Raw genomic sequence first — 23,458 nt, forward strand, 5'->3', positions numbered from 1 at the left:
CACTTAAAGGTAGGATCTGTATTTTTATTTTATTTTATTTTATTGTTGCTTAGTTCTTCTGTTACAATAGATAGGAAGATGCTGAAACCGTTGTTGAAGTTTCGAAGTTGATGAGTGACTTAGTTAATCGGAGAAAAAGAGGGGAGTATTGAAACGATTGAGAACTTTTTTAGTAGAATCATTCTATTACTTTAAATGTCTGCTTTTGAATTTGCCTACTAGTTTTTCCTAGACATTTTATTTGTCCGGAAATGTTTTCTATTACATAAAACATTATGTTATAGCACTCTTGGTAAGAAATTGCCATGGTTTTCGACTACTAATAAAGAGTAATTTAATTAAATTATTATTTCTTGTGGTTTATCAAAGAACAAGAGGTTGTAATCTATGTATCAATATTTAAGATTTCTCTAAACAGAGAACAGATTAATTTTATGCAATCGTATTCAGAATATACCAGTCAGGTATTTCATTGTCAATACCACAATATTTACTGAAGGGGCGGGGGGGGGGAATTAGAAGGAAGAAAACAGGAGATATTTGATCACAAATTGAAATGTTTCTTTCTGGGAATGTGCAGAGACCTTTATTGGTATAAAACTACTGACGGAGAAGAAAAAAGAAAAAAAAAAACATCATTCCTTCGAATGCAAATCTCATTTGACATTTATTTTTAGGAATGTTCGTGACTTTTTCTCTTCTGTTCTCTCTCTTTTTTTTTGTTTAATTATAACCGTTGCTCTTTATTGACGTGGAGTAGGCGGCTGAGCGATCGCATACGTAGCCAATGGTAACGGATATAAGATATCTCACTCCTCAACAGGTTTGCATGTTAACCAATGACGGACGTCAGACAGCGGGAGTAATGCAATGACTCTTCATTCACTACTTCGCATTAAATATTTGTCGAAGAATCTCGTCGCACACTCTGATAGTTTTCGCTGAAGCAGAAGAGTACCATCTGAAAGGTAGGGGGAATCTTCGCGTGACCAGAAGACGCTTCGAATCGCGGATACCTTTCTACCGAAAAAGAATCGACATCACGATAGCTTAGATCTAGAGATGCCTCCGGTCAATGGCGTGATATTGTTTTTCACTCTTTATTTTGCAGTGACAATTGAGATGGGCAAAGGTAAGTAATGGAGCGTTAATTACGAGGTTCGGAAAAATTATTACGATCTGTCCTTTTTAAAATTCATTTTATTTTATCTTTTAGATTTTATTAAATTCAAATATTAATTTACGGATATAGATAAACGTATTTAAATTATGAAGGAAACTTTTAAGAATATAAATGGATTTTATTGTTTCTATATTTATCGAGTTTTCTTACTGATGAATTTTCTTTTATGATCTTCTCACTCACCTATCGTATATTACGATATTGGTGGGTTATATAATCCGGAAATCGAATTCCGGACATGAAGCATGGTAATTTTTCAAACCATTTCACTCCTGCAATAAGATCAGTGATGTTTCACTCCAGGTGACGAAATTCATCTGAGAAGCAAGGTATTAAAATACTAGAATGTCACGAGCACTGTTCCTCTTCACAGAATTCAGACATTCTCCTACTGATGCTTTAATTCGGTTAAAATCAATGGCCACTTGGTCGAGTGGATATTTTATCAATGGATGTGGGTCGAATTCCACTGTGACATGGATGTTTGTGCAGTTTTTATTTAGGTGGCACACGGTTTTCGTTCCCCAATGCGAGACCAAAACAACGCTGCTTATTGAAGGCCTGAAGTGGATTGAAAGAGTTTCATTTTTGTTTTCTATAGCAGCGATCTTGAATTTTCTAACACGTGTTTTTTTAATGCGTGGAATTCACATAAGAAAGATTTGTTATTATTATTAAGAAAGATAGAAGAATTATTGCATACAAATAAATTGTCCCCCATAATTATAATGGCATTTGGTTAACAAGATCTGGGTTCATATATTTTCTGAAATGAGAACTGAAACCTGACCTTTGACCCTGCAAAATTTCCTTGGCAAAGCTATTAGAAAAAAAAAAAGAGGTTTCGATGAACACATTTTCTATCACCAGGACCAATCTTGTGGAAATGATGTTATATGAGGCAATTAAGAAATCATTTACAATTTGAAAAGATACTCAAACGTAGGCTTTAGATATATGATATTAATCTGGAATGAGAAAGAAATATTTTTTATGGAGACAATAATTTGTTTCAGTAATTTGGAAACTTGGTTTTCTCAAATTTATCATATCTGATGTGTGCACCCTGATCGCTCAGTAAAAAATGCATCCATTCTTTCAGTAAAAAAAACGTATCTGTAATACAAAACTTTTCCCCTAAAACTTCAAATTTCAAAGTACGTTTTAATTTGAGCTGAAGACATAAAGTATGTTAAGGGTAATGTATCAAGTAGAAATGAGCATAGCAATGAGGCTGGATGTTGCTTGTCTGCGAAAGTAGCATGTTGAGCAAAAAAATATCACTTCCGAGGAAAAGGAAATGAGTTTTGAGATAAGCTCGAGGGTAAAGAAAAAAAAAGCATTCTCAGCGCCAATTACACCTACGACACTGGGAAATTGACTTGTCGTGAATTTTGATTTTTAGATCTACACAACCGATTTTCATTACTTGGCATTTGGGATTTTGCAGCTCTTGCTCGTCAGTCGATGGCACAAAGATGTAGAATGTTTTTCTCCCGAAAACTCGAATTTTTCATCCCGAAATCAGACAGGAGAACAGAATCAACTGGATTTTTTTTTCTGAGCATGATTGTGAATTCCTCAAATTATAAGGTTTGATTTCTTGCAACAGACCCAATTTCTCGCCACAGATGCAAAATTTCATCAGCTCCTACAATATGTGGATCTTAATATTTTTAGTCATTAATATGAACCACTGAAGCTTATTACTGTATCTCCGTCAGCGGCGATGATGAATATATCCCTACTGAGGCTCCACTGAGCTACATAAAACCACACTGATTGAGTCGCTTCTAAAAATGTTGAAGACTAGAAGAAGAAGATGATAGGTGTGTGTGTGTGTGTGTGTGTGTGTGTGTGTGTGTGTGTGTGTGTGTGTGTGTGTGTGTGTGTGTGTGTGTGTGTGTGTGTGTGTGTGATGGTAAGGACAATACAATATTAAAAGCTGACTTGAAGAGTATAACATTTCTTTACACTAATACACGAAGCTTAAATAATAATTTTCACTGGTTTATATTAGAAATGAAGAGCTAATACTTAACAGTGTCGCCAGAAGAGACCGTTCGAAAAGAAGAGGAGCAGTGTAAGGAATGAAACCTAATGTATGAAACTGACAGCTCATTAAGTTTAAAAATATGGAACGATTTTGAAATAGTGTAGTTCTTGATAACCATAGAGACAGTAGGCGGTAAACTGAAAACTGGAGTATGGTGACAAAATGGAGAAACTAGCGATGGCATCACGGATCACTTATTCAGCAAGTTAAAAAAGTTATGGGAGAAGACTTAATACCCGGAATATTATAAATGCTTTGCTTCCCCTTCCCCTTTCTAATTTTAATATCGGTGTTCTTGAATGGTAGCACGAAATAGCTATAAATGGAATGGTTGGCGTGATTAGCGAAGAGGATAGCATTTTCATCCTCCACCAATAGGCAATCAGTTCAAAACCAACTGTGAAATTAAAGTGAATATTTGCGAAGGAATTTAGGCAGTAGAAGACCGCTAAAAGACATCTTGCATGAATGCTTCTTGCCGATTTATCCAGTTTGCTGAATAAAAAATCTGAGATTCTTAGAGGAATTATTTTACCACTTTCATATGACGCAGTCATTGCAGGTATCACTTTGAAAGACCTCTATGACAGAGGAAAATTTTAATGATTATCCTGCGATTTCTGTATTATTCTTCATGTATTATGTAATATACACCGGATTAGAAACCTTCATGCAGATTTGGACTTTAGATTGAAAACGGTGCTTATTATAACATTTTCTAAAGTGATTTCACTTTATGTTCTGCCCAAAAGAAAACACATCAATAGTTATCGAGAGACTGAAGGTCGATATACCAACTCTAATAATTTCAAAAACATTTTCCTGTACTTTAATATCGGCCATAGCATGCGTTAGCAGCCAACGTGTAGCCATGCCCTCTGCATGAAGCAAAGATGGCAGCAACAAAACAGAACGACGACAAAGCGCTACGAGTCTCGCTGACGCAGATGGAACTCTTGTAGCTTTAAAATGCCAAAGTTGCGAACTAGACATTAAGGATAAGAAAAAGAGTTTACTTTGCAATTTTTGTTGCCAGTAGACTCATGCCAATTGTGCCAAAATCGAAGAACCGGTACTCAAACTACTAAACATCCTCAGCCAGCCATTTGCTATACCCGTGCCCCGTTTAACAACACCCAAACCTCCACATGTGCATGGCTAGCCTAGAAAAGCACCTTGTGCTTGACAAGACCTTATCCCGGGAAACTAACGCAATGAAAAAAAAGCTCGAAGCAGTCCACGATCAGCATCTCGAAGGTAATTCCAACCGCAGACAACTCCAGCTAGCTTCGCGATATCATTGCTTCATTAGTCCAAGATACGATCGAGACAGAAAATAAGAAGTACGACGCCATTCTCCTGAACTGCCATTCGGAAGCTGACACATCGCTAAATGCAAGTACGTTTTCGACCCCAAGAAAATCATTAGGTGTCACCGTTTAGGCCCACGATCTCAGGGAGAGATGGAACGAACTTCCGCGCTTAATATAAAGTGATCTACGATACCTCGACAAGCTGATCGGCGTTCATATCGGCTGTGAACAGCAAATTAGAAGGCATTTCGTTCATTTCAGAAGCGAGATTTGCGCATATGCTCGCTCCGATATATCATGCCAGAGGGTATCCAAACTGGAATGTTCATATTTTGACCTCCTTTGGGTAGACATCACCTTACCCCATTCACGTGCTCCTAATGCCAACAACCACCTTGAACTCTTCAATCATCTTCCCTTAAATGTTGATTTTCTCTAATCCCACTCTCTAGACAGTGAAAGGAACTTCCTCAGGGACTTCAATGCCCGCAACTCTAACTGCCCGCTTCCAACTGCACAGATCAAGCAGGTAAAGAGGCAGAGACCTTTCAAATCACAAAAGATCTGATACAAATTGTCCCCATACCCACCAGAATACCGGACATCCCAACCGTTCCACACACACACACACACACACACACACACACACACACACACACACACACACACACACACACACACACACACACACACACACACACACACACACACACACACACACACACGCACGCACACACACACACACACACACACACACACACACACACACACACACACACACACACACACACACACACACACACACACACACACACACACACACACACACACACACACACACACACACACACACACACACACACACACACACACACACACACACACACAGGAACCTCTTCCTCACCAGTGACCCATCCAAGTACATTGTGAATGTTGTCTGCCCTCTAGGCATCTCAGACCACAATGCAGTGTAGATCTCTTCCTCCATGGAACAAAGCATGCACAAACATTCGCATCCACGCGTTTTATGGCATTACAAGTAAGGTAAGCCATGTGTTACGATCTTCGCAACTTCTACTCCTCATTTCCTTGGTAAGAATACTATTTCCGATCACCTGAACCAAACCTTTGTGCAGAAAGAATCACCGAAAGAATACTCAATGGCAATACCAAATTCATGTGTTGTCTCCACCACTTTCCTAAAGTCAACACCACACTAAACTCTTCAATCATTTCCCCTTAAATTTTGAATTTCTCAAATCCTACTCTCCAAACAGTGAAATCATATTCCTTGGGGACTTCAATATCCACAACACTAGCCAATTACCGCTTCTAACTGCACAGATCAAGCAGGTAGAAAGGCCGAGAATCCCAGTGTATTCCCTGATACACATTAAATTCTCATCCCTATCTAAGTCATGGTTCTCTCACAGGCGTGCCAAGGCTGTACAATAGAAGTGTCCGACATACCACACAATGGCTTGTATCGAAAATTCCATCTTCATATACAGCCCAAACCAAAGCAAGGAATAGCTGTAAGCAAATTATCACATCAAAAATTGATTTTGGCAGCGTTAAGGAAGGAAACTTGCATCCTGCCCAAACAACAGGCTTGCCTTCTTAGTTCTAGCCAAAGCCATTCTTCGTTATTCCCCCTAACACTACTACCATCATTATTACACCCAGAATGGTATTATAGCACCATCACTCATAGAAAAAGCCAACCTTCTGGCTTTCTACTTGTCCTCCAATTTTTGCAAAGCTGATCATGGTAAATGTCCCCTAACCATTCCAAACTTTACCCAACCAATGCTGAATGCCGCATTTCATCTTTCACAGGAGAAAGACATCAGAAAAACATTTGCTTGAACTGATACCAAAACATCTCCTGGCTCTAATGGCATTTCTCCAATTGTTCTAAAGGTTTGAGCCACAGAGCTGACTCCCACGTTATGCCGTATATTTACACTTGCTTATTCCACTGGTATCTATCGTGCAGTCTGGAAACCAGCCCATATACAACCTATTCCTGAAAAAGGTGACAAATCCTTATCTTCAAACTACGCCCACTTTCTCTCACGTCAATCCTTTCTAAAGTAATGGAAAGAACCATTAGTGCCCAACTCCTACACTACCTTGGAGACTCTCATCTAATAAATGACCGACAGTATGGATTTCATCACGGTTGATCAACAGGAGATCTTTTAACCTACATCACATATCTCTGAACAAACACCTTTGAAAGGATTGGCGAATTTCAAGTGGTTGCTCTTCATAACTCCATAGCTTTTGACCGAGGTTGGCACGAAGGCCCATTGAAAAAACTCGCATCATTCAGTATTCTCCCTGACTTCCGCAATTGGGTAGCCAGCTTATTGGCCAAACACTCACTTTGAGTGATGATGGATGGCCCATTATCATTTATGTATACAACTACTGCTGCTGGGGGTTCCACAAGGCTCTGTTTTCTCGCCCACTCCTTTCTATGCATGAACGATCTACTCCAGCTGACTGCCAATACAGTACTCAGTTTTGCTGCACTCCTGTTTTTTGTTTGACAAACCTGCAAAGTACAAATCACTACAACCTACAGAAATCTAATCACTACTAATTTAAATTCCGATATTCAAAGCAAAAGCATTCATCAATGGGTTTGGATAACACATTATCAACTTCAATACCAGCAAAATATAGCTCTGCATTACTCCCACGGAAAAAAAAAAAAACTTCTTCAAAACAATACTCAAATTACATCTAATCTGCCTTGGCATAATCATAAACTATTGTCTTCTTTGCATCCAAAAATTAGGCTTTCTATTTCACTCAAGGCATGACACTAACGCTGAACAGCTCTTAACCCTAAACAAATCACAAATCTGCTCGATGATTGAATATTGCTCTCATGTCTGGGGTGGTGCCCATAAGAGCTCCATGAAAATACTGGATTCCATACAGAAAAGAACAGTTAGATTGATTGACGACCCCTCTCTCTCTCTCACACAGATACACTCCACTCACTTTCGTAAAGGCATTCAGTCTCTGCAGCTTGCATCTTCCATAAATATTTCTACGGCTATTGTTCACCAGGGTTGGCATCAGTAATTCCCTCACTCTCTTGCAAATCTGCCAATGCATGCAGCAGCTAACGAACACCCTCTCAAAACCCACTGAATAAATTTCTCCTCTTCTTTATTTCTTCCACTGATGCTCTCTGGAATAATATTCCACCACATGCCTTTACCAAGGAATACAACCCACAGCTTTTCAGATCAAATGTGAATAAGTTCCTTATCGCCCATTCACGATACTAACGTACTACAGGTTGACCAACCTCTCGTGAGTTGGCTCATCTTAAAAAAAGAACCACATGATTGAACCACATTGACTAAATTGCCCATGTTCCTAGTGGAGAATATTTCTTTGTGTGAGCGAAGAATGTTTCCTCCCGTCTTTGGATAGAGTCACAAAGTTCTGATTAAAATTATTTGCCAACTGTTTCAGGGAATCGCAGCTCATAAGAAAAGCTATGTCTTATCGTTTCTGAGGCAGTGGCTCTGTGTGTATTGTCTAGCATTTCATTGACCATGTGCCGAGTTTACGTTATGTCGCTCTTAGATGCAGTTAATTTGTTTCTATAATAGCTTCGTTTTGCGTTTCTAATCTGCTGTGTTCAGTAATTCCGTTTTCTTTTGTACTCAGCTTGTATTGGTTAGGCGACCATCTAAGTTGTTTCCACACGGCATATTTTCTTTACATATCTATGAATATGTTTTCTGTTATCCATGGTTTCTGTCTGGTTTGGAAGCTCATTTTTCTTTTTTTTTTGTTATTGGTTTGTTATACATTTTCTTAAATTTAAGTTTAAGATTAATATATACGAGGGTGGTCTGAAAAGTTCTCGGCCTTACAATGACAAAACGAATTTATAATTTCAAAATTATTTTTTATTTTTCAAGATAATCTCCCCTAAGACTAACGATGCCCCAGCGCCATTATCCGGTCCCTGTAGAGGTTCGTAATAAGAGGTGATTTCGAATCAAGAGGTGATTGCAGCTGCAAAATACCCTTTCACAGCTGCAATCACCTCTTGATTCGAAGAAAAATGCAGACCAGCGAGGAAAAGGTTTAGTTTTGACAAGAGACAGAAGTCAGTGGGAGCCAAATCGGGAGAATAGGGTGGTTGCTCCAACAATTCATAGTGCAGATCCCTAAGTTTTCCCATTTGGGCAACTGGGAAAATGCACTGGGAAAATTTCAACAGGCGTATTGTCCTGTTGAAAGATGATTTTCTTTTCTGCAAACTGGGACTTTTCTCAAGAATTTTTTCGTCTAGTCTGGATAAAATATCGGAATAATATTCTCCGGTTATTATTTATACCCTTTTCGAGATAATACCTACATACATACATACATACATAGCTCATGACAAAAACATGATGTTAAAAAAGAGAATCATGATGTCATTATATATATTAACAGAATTGAAGAATTTAAAATATTTTAAGTAAAAACTTCGAAGGGAAACACAGATCTAATCCAAGAAGTTGGAAAATTAAAATAAGAGTTAAAAGTAAAAGTCTTAATATGTTATAATAAGGAAAAGAAACATATACTGTATATCATTATAAATTCAGATCTAAGTTCGTAATCCAGGTCACAGCTTCAGGAGCCGCTTGTAAAAAGTCATTCCAGTCATTCTGATAAGCACGGAAGATGCATTCTGTTACAATATGTTGCCTAGTCTGTCGTGGAGCACCACAGTCACATTCTGGAGATGTCTGTCTGTTCCATTTATAGAGAGTATCTCCACATAGGCCATGATTTGTCCGAATTCTATTTAGTACCGTCCATGTTTTGCGAGGTAGATCTGATCCTGTGATGATTTGGTCACCTTTAAAGATGATCAAATCATCACAGGCAAATGTTCTTTCGTATTTTCCTTCCATGTTTCTTCCCACTTTGATAAAGGGTTAAAATTATTTAGCACTAGTTCTTCTTCTGCTTGTAGTGATGGATGGCGAGATTTCAATCTATTGACGTTGAGAGTTGGGAAATCCTGATGAATAGGTAGGTTCGGATTACCAGAAAGTTTTTGGAATTCACGGACTAAATAATTTAATGTACGTAGTTCTGTAGGAATAATGCCTGCTAAAAGAGGTAACCAACATGTTGGGGCCGATCTGTTGGAGCCTGTAATTAATCTTAAGGTATTGTTCAATTGAGAATTGATAATCCTTGTGAGGGCTATTTAGCCACACAGGAGGACAATATTCAACACTTGAGAATACTAAAGCAAGGGCTGTTTTCCGAAGAGTAGAGGCTCTAGAACACCAGGTAGTGCCACAGAGTCTCTGTAGGATATTATTACGTGTCCTTAGTTTATATGCCAAGTTTGAAAGATGTTGCCGGAATGTGAGAGAACGGTCAAGTGTGGCTTCAAATACTTAAGGAATGTGTTATATGGAAGTATAGTGTTGTTCAATTAAATTTTTAGTTTCACATCTGCCAAGTTATTATTTAGATGAAAACAATATATTACTGTTTTGCTCCTATTTAAACAGAGTCTCCATCTTTTAAAATATTCATCCAGAATAGTTAAGTCAACTTTTAGAATTTCTTCTGTACGACTTATGCACTTATGCTGTGTAGTTAATGCTATATCATCGGCATAACAAAATTTTCTTGACGTAGTGACGGGAAGATCAGATATATACAGATTGACTAATAACGGAGATAAAACAGATCCCTGTGGCAGTCCATTATTTAACTTCCTTTCGCTGCTAGTTTTATTACCTATAGTCACTATAAATCTTCTATCTCTTAGCATATTGTTAATAATATGGACTATTGTTTTACATGGGATAATTTTATATAATTTATACAGAAGGCCTTGTCTTGTCGAAGGCTGTTGACAAATCAATAAATGCTGCTGATGTTTTTAAACCTTTTTGAAAACCAGCTTCTATGTGAGTTACCAAAGAGAGAACCTGGTCACAACACCCACGATTTGGTCTGAAGCCAGCTTGTTCTATTGGGACATTTTTAAAAATTGTGGAACTTATTCTATTATAAATAAGTCTTTCAAAGAGCTTATAACAACAACCGAGGAGAGTAATAGGTCGGTAACTTTCTGGTTTATGATTAGGCTTACCAGGCTTTAAAACTGAAAGTACTTTTGCTTTTTTAAAAATAGTGGGAAGTTTACCAGTTGTAAGAATGTCAGTATAGAACTTTGTTAACCATAATCTTGCATTTCTTCCCAGATTAATCAAAAATTCTGGATGAATGTCATCAAAACCAGGAGCCTTAGCAGGCTTTAATTCCTTTAAGGCTGCTTCAACTTCTTGCTGCGTAAAAGTCTTGCTGCAAAATTTGAAGTTATAGGTGAAGACTTGCTAAATTCTTTTAATTTTCTCTTTATATATCGTATGCTTTTTATTGTTTCGGATACATGATATATTAACAATATGTATAGCTAGATGATCTGGGGTGATTCTTGGTTGTTCTTTAATCAAAGGAGCAATACCACCTAGTTTCCTAAGAATGCTCCAAGCTTTACGGCTGGAATGAGTAAAGTCTATACCTTCAAACTGTATTTACTCATTTTTTCCTTAGGGTATATTCAAGTTTTCTAGGAGTCCGTCTGCTGTTTTTGGGTCATTGTTTATCTGATATTCATTATAAAGTAATTCACATTCTTCACTCCAGCCATGTATATAGTTATGTCTAATACCTCTAGGAATACTTTTCTTGGCAGCAAGCAGGACTATACCTATAAAACGATGAAAATTACTACTTATTGGAGAGATCCAGCGAATACATTTGTCAGGTTCATTTGCGTATTTATTCCAGTCAGCCCTTTTAAAATTCCAGCGAGAGATAGGCTTTGATCTTACGAATGGAATGGAAATGCCAATGTCAATTAATACCGGTCTATGTTGACTATGAGGAAAGTCAGTTAAGACCCTTCTCAGATTTTGCATAGGGTGACCTGAATTATTTTTGCTCAAAATACATAAATCAGGGTTATTGTCTCTTTTCCAGACCGCAGATCTAAAAGTGCCTTTGTCTTTGGCATCAAAGACTAAGTGAAGATTATTTAGTTCGATCCAATCAACAGGTTTTTCGCCACATTCGATGTTTCGAGCATAATTCCACTGTTCATGGTGACTATTAAAGTCCCCAATATAGATTGCGGGATGTTCAGCAATTGGAATAATTTTTTCCAGCCAAGGTGATCCAGGTGGCTTATAAATATTCGTAATTGTAATATATTGAACTTTTATCACTACTGTATGTATGTTTTCTACAATATTTTGAGATAGAAGAAAAACTTATTTAAGACGATTTTGCACATATGTTGCTATTCCATATACTTCATGATAAGTTGCACCAATAGCAGTGTAACCTGGAATGCGACCTCTTTTAAAGAGCTGTTCAGGATCAGCAGCACGTGTTTCCTGGACAGCAATCACATCAGCATTGTTGGTTAACAATAATTTCGATAAATAATCGCATTTGGCTTTGCTAATAGATTCAATATTTAATTGACAAATACGTAGTGTGGGGCCAGTGTTTCTAAATTCTGGTTTCTGGAAGTCACTATATTCAATAAATTGAGTAGACATCATGAAATCGGCCAGGAGATCCTTAGGATGGACTGGCTGCCTATCGCTGTTGCTCATTTAGCACCACCCAGGGGACACGTATAGCTTTAGGATCACTATGGACGCGAGCAACTTTGTCCCCCAATTAATAAATAAAATGCCTTTAGCATACCAAAAAAACCGATGCCATGATCATTCCTGCTGAGGGAACCTACTTTGTCTTCTTTGGCGCTGAAAAATCGACTTCTATCCACTGTTTTGACTGCTATTTGGATTCTAGTGTATAATGAATCCAAGTCTCATCCATAGTAATACATCGACGCACAAAATCAGTTTTATTCTTGTTAAAACGCTCCAAGCACTGTTCAGAGATTTTCATGCGAGTACGTTTTTGATCTGCTGTGAGCAAGCGCGGCACCATCTTGCGGAAAACCTTTTCATTTGCAATTCTCCATGCAAAATATATCCTACACGTTCTTTTAAAAGCCTATAGTCTCAGAAATTTGACGCACTCTGACTCGCCAGTCATCCAATACCATATCGTGCATTTGATGAATGATTTCTGGTGTTGTTATATGTTTTGGAAGTCCTTCACTTGAAGGACTTCCAAAAGGTGTAACAACACCAGAAATAAACTTTATCCTTAAACTTTAAGGCTAGTATGGCCATATTTAAACTTGGCAGCCCATTTCTTAATTATCGAAAACGAAGGAGAAGAGTGTCCATAAACTTTTATGAACTTTGAATGAATTTCTTTTGGCGTTAAACCTTCTTTAACAAAGAATTTTATAACCGCACGATACTCAATTTTATCCATTTTAAGGGATACAGACAGCACGTTTGCTTCGGACAACTCTATGAAACAAACTACTTGATAGAATGACTTGCAATTTCGCTTAGATGCTTAGGATAGATGTGCCAAGGTAGAAAAAAATCTTGCCGATAGTGTTGACATCTATGGTCGAGGCCAAGAAGTTTTTCAGACCATCCTCGTATAGTGCCAGTGGAGTCTGAACAAGCTACTGTATATGAACCAGCCTATTTTTCAGATTTACTCTTTACTTACTTTTACTATTTATATACTATTGTTTCGTAAATACTATACTAAATAAATTCATAAATACTGTCTTTTACACGTTATGAAGGCATAACGTGCAAACGACGACATATAGCTGTTTAGTGAACCATATATTAATGTGGTCAACATAGGGTGAGGTGATTGTGATTTCGACTATCTGTTCTCTTGTATATGACCATACGGTCGTATACAAGAGAACAGATAGTCGTCTTGTGTTGTTAGTTTTGTTCCTAATGTTTATATTTATGCCACCTATTATTATCAGGTATTTTGATATTCGTTCATCTCTAGTAGAAAGCCATCTATTTAATTTACCAGAAAGTTTATGCTTAAATTTGGGCGATCTGTAGATTACGTTTAATATCAAGGAGTTTTCTTGTTTGATATATTTCACTTCTAGTGATATATTTTTCGCATATTATAGTTTATAGTTTATTTGTATTGCTTCTAATTTGTGCTTGCTAAATACTTTTTATTGCATTCCCTCGTTTAGTTTGTCTAGAGTGTTTGTGTTGTTAAAATTTTGGCATTTCGTAAATGGTTGTCTCTTCGTTTGTTGTGGATACTTCCCTTGATACTAAATATATCTGTGTTATCCAGATTTTCTGAATGCTCCTGGTGTTCAAATGTAAAATATATAGTCCTTTTTGGGAGGCAGTTCCTTGTTCCATTTTGTTATCGAGTTTAGAATGTGGCAACTGTCATGTTACGGGGTAATTAGATCTGCTTGGCTGTCTGCGTTCATGTATGTTGGTATGTCGTTCCCTTCTTTAAGATTCATCACTGTTCCTTTTAATGTGGCAGCCTGTTCGGATCTTCTAAGGATTTTACTCTGAGTAGTTTTGCATATTGTGTCTTTTTAAGGAATATTTTGCTGTCTCTTTTCCATATAAACTGATAATTGTTTTCCATTTTTACTTTCCTTGTATGGTAGAATAGTTTCTGATAATATGGTTTAAGTATGCAGATTAGGGTGTGTCATGAGTACCATTCATAGCTTTGGTTTTTTTTTTTTCTTTTCTCCTGGAAGCTTTTTTTTTAAGTTATCTTTCGCGGGCTTTTAGTGAGTCGCACTAAGATGGGGGAGAGTGGGGAAACCTCTTTTTCTTTTTTGTGGTAATCGAAGAACCGAGGATATCTTTTAGTTCCATGAGAGTGCGAGTTTTCTGGCTTAGTTGAACTACCATGTCTTTTAAATGTTCAGTCGCAATTTCTGGGAGACCATTATTGCTGTTGCTGAGTTAAGAGTTCGTATTTTTGTTACAGAGAATTTAGTTCCTGCAGTAGGTTTGTCTCTTTAAATAAATAATGCTGTCTTTCCATTAGCAACACCTCTTCTACAGAACTGCTTTTAAATTTAATAAACTCCTGATATGGTTAAATTTTTCCATAATTTTTGCGATATGATTTTCAAATAGATCTGAAACAAATATGAATAAGCAATCTCTTATTTTTGTAGTCTCTTTTCTAGTAATGGATTTAAAATGGGCTTACTTGAATTTCCGTTATTGTACTCCGTATTCTTCATTACTAGTGCGGTGGATTGCTGCGGTTGTTTACTGCCTGCCATTGAAGGCGGCATCGTCGCTTTGTTATCCCTACAGAGTGGGTACTTCCACTCGTCATGCTTCACATTCAGTTTTCGCTGCCATGTAGCCTCGGACAATCCCAAATAGAGAAAATGCATATTTATCTGGCGGTTTCTGAAGGCTATGTGGTTTTCTTCCTCCGTTAATTCTTCCTGGCATTCGTAGCACTTCATCTTCTTTTTCTTTTTTGAGACATTACAAAGCATCCAAGTTTGCACTTTATTCATTCACAAAAAGAGATTTCTTCAAATACAATTCGCTACCACCCCTTGCTCGTGATTTGAAAATTTGAACGTGTACTTGTTTTCTACTGGAAATCGTCAGTCATACAAATTGCCAGAAGCTGATTCGTCTGCGTGTGCAGTTGTAATATTCAGAAATATTGTTCGTTCATAGGTATTGAACACTAGTGTATATCGATATGCACAGGTAGGAATGCTATGGTTAGGCTGGTATCAGAAGAGCGCAAGCGACATGATATTTTATGAAACATTTCAGATTCAGAAGAAGGCGCGTAGCTACTAGTTTGACAAATTACCAGTAACCATGCTTTGATACTATGGTTATGTACTTCATTTGTATAAGCTCGTATATCGCAACCAATGAAAATTATAACACAAAAAATTGCTGATTTTTAAATATGCTGCTTAAAAGCATCATGAATGGTGCACTAAATTAATCAGCCGAACTACGCAATTGGTACTTGTTGGTGGATTGGGTGGAGGAAACAGAGCTGTAGGGCAGGTGTCCTTATTCGATGGGTCTTTGGACTCCATGGAGGTGTCTAATAATTTATTTTTATTTATTTTTATTATTTTTTTAAATTATTTCTCAGATAAATTACATACATTATATGAAGACAATTATGCATAACAAATACTTTCTCATACTTAAAGTTTGTTTTTTTTTAAATCAGCTGACGCCTTTTTATTCCCGTATACGGAGAGTAGGCGAAGCCATTCAGCCCTATCTAACTTTTGGAGACTGAGTGGGCAGTTCAATCTCCACTGGTACCCAATCAGAGATAGATGGCCCAAGGCTATCACTAATTAAGCAGTACACAGTGAAGAGAGACGGCTCAAATGTGCCGCTATCTCGTGTTCCCTAACCCTAACACAATATATTTAATGTCTGAAATAATGTGGGTTCTAAGGTCGATTTTCTTGAGTTTACGTAACGATAAACCCGAGTTTCCGGGAGGAAAATCCCACTTGCCCGTGCCAGAGATCGACTAACTCGGGAACCGGTCGAAAAAAGGCTTAGAAAAATTACCTCTAGTCGCCGACTAGACTCGAAACCAAGTCTTCCTTCGTGTTGTTTACAACATATATTATTATAACATTCATAATGATGATTATTACAGATGTTTCTTTGCAATTTTACACTCTATAAATACAATATCAATGGATATAATCATTCTATATTGCATACTTTTGTTACAGTTATTACATACATTTGATTACATATGATACATTACTTACAATTGTTTATATATGATACATTACTTACATTTGTATACATATGATACTTACTTTACATACATTTTTTTACATATAATACATACATTAAATACTTTGGTTTACATGTGATACTTACATTACGTACATTTGTTTACATATAATACACACATTACATACATTGGTTTTCTTGTGATATGTACATTACATGCATTTTGTTACATATGATACATCTTGTATGAGAACTAATTTCTTTGCTTTCTGGTGAAGAGTGTTTCCCAAATCTTCGGAAGCTTAATGCAACCATATTTATTAAAGTTTGGTTGAATTTTGAGAGCTGCTGCTGCTTCTAAGAAAAGTCTCTCTTTCTTGAATTTGCTGTGATGGAGAATGGTGGTTTTCTTCCATGATACCCTGTGGGTGGTGTCCAAGACATGGTCCGCCAAGCCTGAATGACTATAGTTGTGTTTACAGATGTAAGACTTGTACTCCTCTAGGCGGATGGATGCTGATCTGCCTGTCTGTCCAAAGCACGCCAGCTTACAGGAACAGTGTACTTTGTAAACTTCAGGCAGAGAGAGAGGAGGGAGCTGATCTTTAGTAGAACGGATAAGGGTAGCAAGTTTGCGGTGGGGCTTATATGCTGTGTGTAGGTTATACTTTTTTAGTATCTTGGCTATTTTTTCCGAAGTGCCACGGATGTAGGGTATGGTGATGGCATTTTTAAATTCTTGTTGACGAGAAGGACGGAGAATGGGGGAGGAACTGATTATTTTTTTTGATACTGTGATCGCTGTAGCCATTGGAGAGGAAAGTGTTGTGTATGTGGTTAAGCTCAGTAGTGAGGGCGGTTCCACTGGAACAAAGATTGTGAGCTCTACTGGTAAGAGTTTTAATAATGCCATATTGTTGAGAGGGGTGGTGGTGGGAGAGTTTGTGAATGTATCTGCCTGTGTGTGTGGGTTTTCTGCATACAGTGAAGGCAAGTGTATCATTAGGCAGGCGTGTGACTAAGGTGTCTAGGAAGGGTAAACAATTGTTCTTTTCCTTTTCCATAGTAAACTGGATTCTTGAATGTAGGCTATTGAGATGACTGAGGAAGGAGTCAAACGTGTCTGGGCCATGAGGCCAAATAGAGAACACATCATCTACATATCTTAGCCAGATAGAAGGTTTGAGTGGGGCTGAGTCTATGGCTCGTTTTTCGAAATCTTCCATATAGAAATTAGCAAGAGGGGGAGAGAGGGGGGAACCCATGGTGGTTCCCTCTATCTGCTTGTAGATTTTGTTCTTCCAAGAAAAATACCCAGAGTTAATGGCAAAGGAAAAGAGATCTAAGATGTAAAATATAATAAAATCTAAGATGGGTATTTTTCTTGGAAGAACAAAATCTACAAGCAGATTATGTTTATCTTGTATTTGACACTATGTTTGTCGTTATTTATGGTTTCCATTACTGGTGTTTCGGCATGTTCCAAACGAGTTTGTTTTTCCGTTGCGTTGTACTTTTTTTTGATAAATGCCGTGATTCTGCTTCCTCTTTCGTTTGGTCTACATAAGGTGTATGACTGGTAGTTATTGATGTTGTTATGCTTCTGTATAATTTATTTCAACATCAATCAGGATTAGTACGTCTATGTTTGTAAAGTTGAGCAGTGTTAACATATAAGCCAGTGTTTCTTGACACTTCTTATGTTTGTGTGTGTGAGGGCTAAGTCAGTATTTGTGGAAATATAGTCCATCCATTTCTTCAAAGAATCAAAGATTTTGAAATTTATATTTTCTGATTGGATATGTTCGACCAGACTTGGTATCTCCATGCTATAATTTTTGGACATAATTTTAAATATTGCTCTTGAGGATAAGGAGAGATAATATGCTTTATTGATTGACTGATTAGGTCGGATTCTCTTGCAATTATTTAAACTTCTCTATACAATACTTTTTTTTGGAATAATAATAATTTTTTCTATTATTATCATGCAGATAATAATAAAGTATTATGATTATTATATATTATTATGCGTTTACAAAATATATTGTTCTGTTTTTTTTTTTTTTTTTTTTATAAAAGTGAAATTCATATAAATATTTTTGGCAGAATGGGATTACAATTATACAACAAATAACAATAACAATAAAAATAATTACAATTTTCTTTTTAATGTACTTAAGCGCTGTAACTACGGCAATTAAATATAATAAATGGATTTTTTTCCTTTGTGTTGATCACGTTTGAGATGTAATGTCTCAGCTTGCGTCCTCGAAGCTTTTTACTAAGCTTATGTGAGGACGACACTGGTTAGTTATAGTTTATTGGTTTGATTGCTGTGTTGGAAGTAGATAGATGTTTGATAGATCTGATATTCTCTACTACCGTAGGATGAGAAATTCATTCATACGCACAGTCAGAAACTCGCGCACGCACGCACGCACGCACGTAAGCACGCACACGCACACACGCACGCGCACGCACACACACGCACACACGCACACACGCACGCACACGCGCACGCACACACACACACACACACACACACACACACACACACACACACACACACACACACACACACACACACACACACACACACACACACACACACACACACACACACACACAAATAATTTGGAATGTCATGACGCGTCAATGAACTGGTACGCTTGAACTAATATATTGCGTTTCATTAGGTTTGTAAGGTGCGTATTTCTTGTTCATAGTATGTTCTTAAGGATGTATTCAGGAGACTGCAGTTTGTAAGGTTCCTGTATTCAAAAGGTAGTTTATTTAACTTAACTTGTCAGAGATGTAGAAGTTTCGAGTGGCCTTTCAGTAGTGATTGTCAGATTTATATGTGATATAATTAGTTGTCTGAGATCTTGTTATACGGTATGTATTTCTGACTCCTGTAGGTGGCATTGAAATAATATTTCAGCATAGCTGTAGCTGCATAGTGACATAGGTGTCTTGCTGTTAGTATTTTGTATTCTGACATTTCTGTCTCTGTACAAAGCCGGTATTGTCTCTTTGTTCCCAAAAGATAAGTTTTATCATTTTGTGCTGTAATGATATTAATCTATTTAATTTGTAGTGTGTACAGAATGCATAGATTGTTATAGCGTATCTTAGTATACTTTGGCATAATTAGTGTTTTCACGCGTTTGAGAACGATGTATTTAACCTGTGCAGTTTGCCAGTTATTGTTCGAAGGTTGTTTTGTAGATGGTTTATGTGGCTATTCCAGTTCATATGTGCATCGAAATAAATACAATGGTATCACATTGTTTCAACTTGAGTGATGATAATGGTTTTATTGCGCTGTGTGTTTTTTATGTTGATGGTTAAATATATATTTTCAACTGGTTGAGTCAGTGGATTTCTGAATAATATTAATTTTGTCTTGTAAGGGTTTAAGTATGTGGAAGTTTTGGTGAGTCATTGAATGAGCAGTTTTATGTCATGCTGCATATTTGTTTGGGACATGCTGCATATTTGTTTGGGACATGCTTGCGTTATTATGGATGAATATTATAGCTATATCGTCTGCATATTGGATGATCTTGCCTTTGAGAGGTAGGCAGTGAAGTTTTTTTTAGAGTTTGGTAGTGAACAGCTCTCTGTGGCAATCCACCGGCTAGTCGTAACTCTGCGGGTTGACCCGATAGGTGTGGTCTGTTTTGTATTTTGAATGTAGTTTCTAAACCACCTACGCAGAGGCTAAATTATTCCAACATGTCATTGCTTTTCTAATAAGGTTTGATATTTGAGTGAGTCAGATTCCTTAGTCAAATCCCAAATCTCAATACCATAACACTTTTGTTTTTATCTAAGGCGGTGTTATTTGTGTCTGTTAAACCTTTCAAGAGAGATGTTGTTCCCTTATTTTTCTGAAAACCATATTGTGTTTTGGGGATAATATGAAAGATCTCAGTGTATGCTGTGAGTTTCTTCAGTATGATCCGCTCTATAATTTGATTGATAATCGGTAGTGTTGCTATGGATCTGTAATTATTGATTAAATTTCTTTTTCCGTCTTTGTATATGAGTGTGATTATGGCCTTCTTCAACATACTTGGTTTTGTATGCTATTAAATATTTCATTTTTTAATTTCAGTAGGATAGGCTTACGCTAGTTGCGTGTTGCTTGATATCCTTAGGTCTTATATATCATCTATGCCTTGGCCTTTGTTTGGTTTGATTTGGTGTATTGCAGAGAGAAGATCTACTTCTTTCATGGTTGGGATGTCTTTTGCGTGTGTTCCAGATATCGGAGGTTTATTTGTCTGTAATTCTTGGCTGGAGTCGACAAAGTTTTGGTTAAAATCATTTGCTGGTTGTTGGATGGATTTAGCGTCTTTCGTGAAGCTGTGTTTTATAGGGGCGGTGGTATTGGGAGCACAATCTAGCATCTCGTTGATCAGATGTCCGTTTCTTTAATGTTATTTTCTGCAGAGGTTAATTTGTCCATGTAGTAGTTTCTTTTCGCATTTCTTATTTGTGTTGTAAGGCGAATCCTTGTTATCTTATATTTAGTTTTTAAAGCTGTGTTATTTGGATATCTATTTAATTGTTTCCATAGGATGTCCTTTCTATGTATATCTAGAATTATGACTTTCTTTGACTCTCACTGAATATTTCATTCAGTGGGAGTTTTTGTTGTATGAGGTATCTAATGAATTTGGTCACGCCATGTGTTTCCAGTCGATTTTTCTTATTTCGTGGTTGACTACAGTATTTCTTCGTCTATTATTGTTTTGTATTGCTTTTCATATGTATAGCATTGCATCGATATTGTCTTAGTGTACAGGTTTAGAGCCGTGAGGTAGTTAGTGGTCTGCTACTTTGCACTTTATGACTGCTGCAGTGTAAGTATTTCGCGGTGCCCGAATGTTTATATGATCGAAACAAGAAGCAGTGATAGTATTTCCGACTATTTCTTCTATTTCTTCATGATAGTATATAAATGTTTTTTTTTTTCCCGTTAACGCGTAGAGGCAACTACACGCGCCCACAGACTACCACTGCTTGAACACGGTTTAACATTTTTGCAAGGACTAATCCAAAGTGTAAGCAAACAAAGTTTGCGCCTGAAGTATCTTCAGGACTGAAGCTGAAGATACTTCAAGCGAAAACTTTGTTTGCTTACACTTGAATAAAGGATTAAACTAAATTTATTATAGTGAATTTTCTTAGGGCAACTTCAGATAATTTTGAATTCGGTTGAAGTGAATGAGCATTTCAACTCAACAATCGTCGGTTTTGCATGTTTCGTTGTATCACGAGATCTTTTGTTAACACCTCACCAATCATATGTATTGAAATGAAGGAACCAGACAGTACAGGAAATGTCGGAGTGAGAGCATTGATTTCTACTCGATCTTGGATTGGCGGGGATGGATTAAGACCATCATTAGAGCTATTGTGCAACTGGATTTTGAGAGCGTAGGACATAATTTCACCAGAAATAATTAATTTAATTTCAGAAGCATTGTCGCTAAAAAATTCAAATTTATCGCGTGATGAAGGTGAGCGGCTGATCGTGTAAATAACATTGATAATTAAAATTTAAATGCATTCATTTTATAAACGTTGTGCGCAATTATAAATTACAATAAATAATTTGGATTTAATTGTCATTGTCAATTTCGTTTTTTCCTGAAAATTTACTTTCCGAAAATCCAAGCATACATTTCCACCACGATTTTTAACTGTAATTTGGGGGGGAAAAGTACGCGTTATATTAGATTAAATACGATACTCTGTGGGTTGGACTGAAGTAATGTTTTAGTATGACTGTGTAGTGGCATGCGTGTTTCACGCTAAATATTTTGTCTCTGTCCTTGCTGCCTGTAAAAGTGTGGGTTGTTCTCTTTGTTTCCATAATATTAGCTTTACTATTTTATTTTGCAACGAGTGTAATATGCTATGTGAGCAGTCTGCGCAGAATGCATATGATGTATTGAGTATTTTAAAATGGTGGAGAATAATGCTTTAGAGATTAGTATTTTTATGTGAGTCGGAGCAATGTCTTTTAATTGATATAGTTCGCTTGCTATTATCCTGAGTTTATTGTGTAGGTAGTTTGTATGACTAATCCAACTTTGATCGGCATCGAAGTGATGTCCGAGATAACTGTTGTTTTCACCTGTGTGATGTGGTTGTGGTTTTGGGATCAGAGTTTTCTATATAGGAGATTGACTTTCAGATAGTGAGATATTTAATTTCTATGGGTAGGATCTGGGGGTTTTTGAACATCATTAGCTTTGTGTTTTCATGGTTTCTATATATGCCGTTTTCAGTTAGCCAGTTAGTAATTTTATTGATCTTGAGTTACATATTTCTGTAAGCGATATTTGCGTTGTTGTGAATGGATACTATGGCTGTGTTATCTGCGTATGTGAAGACTTTCCTTTTTTAGGGGAAGATGGCTAACATTGTGTGTGTGTGTGTGTGTGTGTGTGTGTGTGTGTTGAACCGAATGGGAGATAGAATAGCTCCTTGTGGTACTCCACAGATTTCCTGTACCTATTTGCTCTTCTTCGATCTTCGTCGATCCTACACGTGTGATGTGCTTTCTGTTTTTCATGTATGGTTTCAGCCATTGGAGTAGACCACCTCCGATTCCGATATGTGCTATTTTTTCAACAAGGTTAGTGTGTTAGTGTGTCAAATGCTTTTCTTAGGTCAATCAAAAGGTCTAATGCTTTCTGTGTTTCTCTAATGCTCGTTTATTTTTCAGGTCTGCGAAATCTTACAGGTGTATTGCTGTTCGTTAATTTTTTTGAAAGCAATATATTATGTGTTTGGGATGACTCGGAATTTTTCAATGTATGTGGAGAGTTTGCGATACACAATGCATTCCATGATTTGGTTGATTACAGACAATGTGGCGATGGGTCTGTAAGTAATAATAATGTTTCTTCTTCCATGTTTATGTATGGGAGTGACTTCTTTTGTTACTGTGGGGAACCACATTGACTGCGTTGTTCGTGGTCTAGCAGAGAATATTTCTTTCTGTGAGAGGAGAATGTTTCCTGCAGTTTTTAAACAGAGTTCGCGAAGTGCTGATTAAAGTTGTTTGCCAACTGTTTGAGGGATTTAGGCTCACAAGCGAAGTTGTGTTTTGCTGTTTCTGAGGCAGTGGTTTTGTGTGTGTGTGTTGTCCAGCATTTCA

General features: G+C 37.1%; 1 protein-coding gene across 1 annotated transcript in view; it reads left to right on the plus strand.

Annotated features, from left to right (window-relative positions):
* Nucleotides 1–870: 870 nt before the first annotated feature.
* Nucleotides 871–23,458, plus strand: part of LOC150101289 (uncharacterized) — a 144,896-nt gene continuing 122,308 nt past the window's right edge. Inside the window, exon 1 of the mRNA XM_090400862.1 lies at nt 871–1,132. Coding sequence (XP_090256988.1) covers nt 1,063–1,132 — 70 coding nt within the window. The 5' untranslated portion in view covers nt 871–1,062. The remainder of the gene's footprint in view (nt 1,133–23,458) is intronic.

This window comes from Typopeltis vanoorti, chromosome 11 (genome assembly GCF_054136105.1).
Source record: "Typopeltis vanoorti isolate ZY-2024b chromosome 11, IOZ_Tvanoo_1.0, whole genome shotgun sequence".
Taxonomy (NCBI): Eukaryota; Metazoa; Arthropoda; class Arachnida; order Uropygi; family Thelyphonidae; genus Typopeltis; species Typopeltis vanoorti.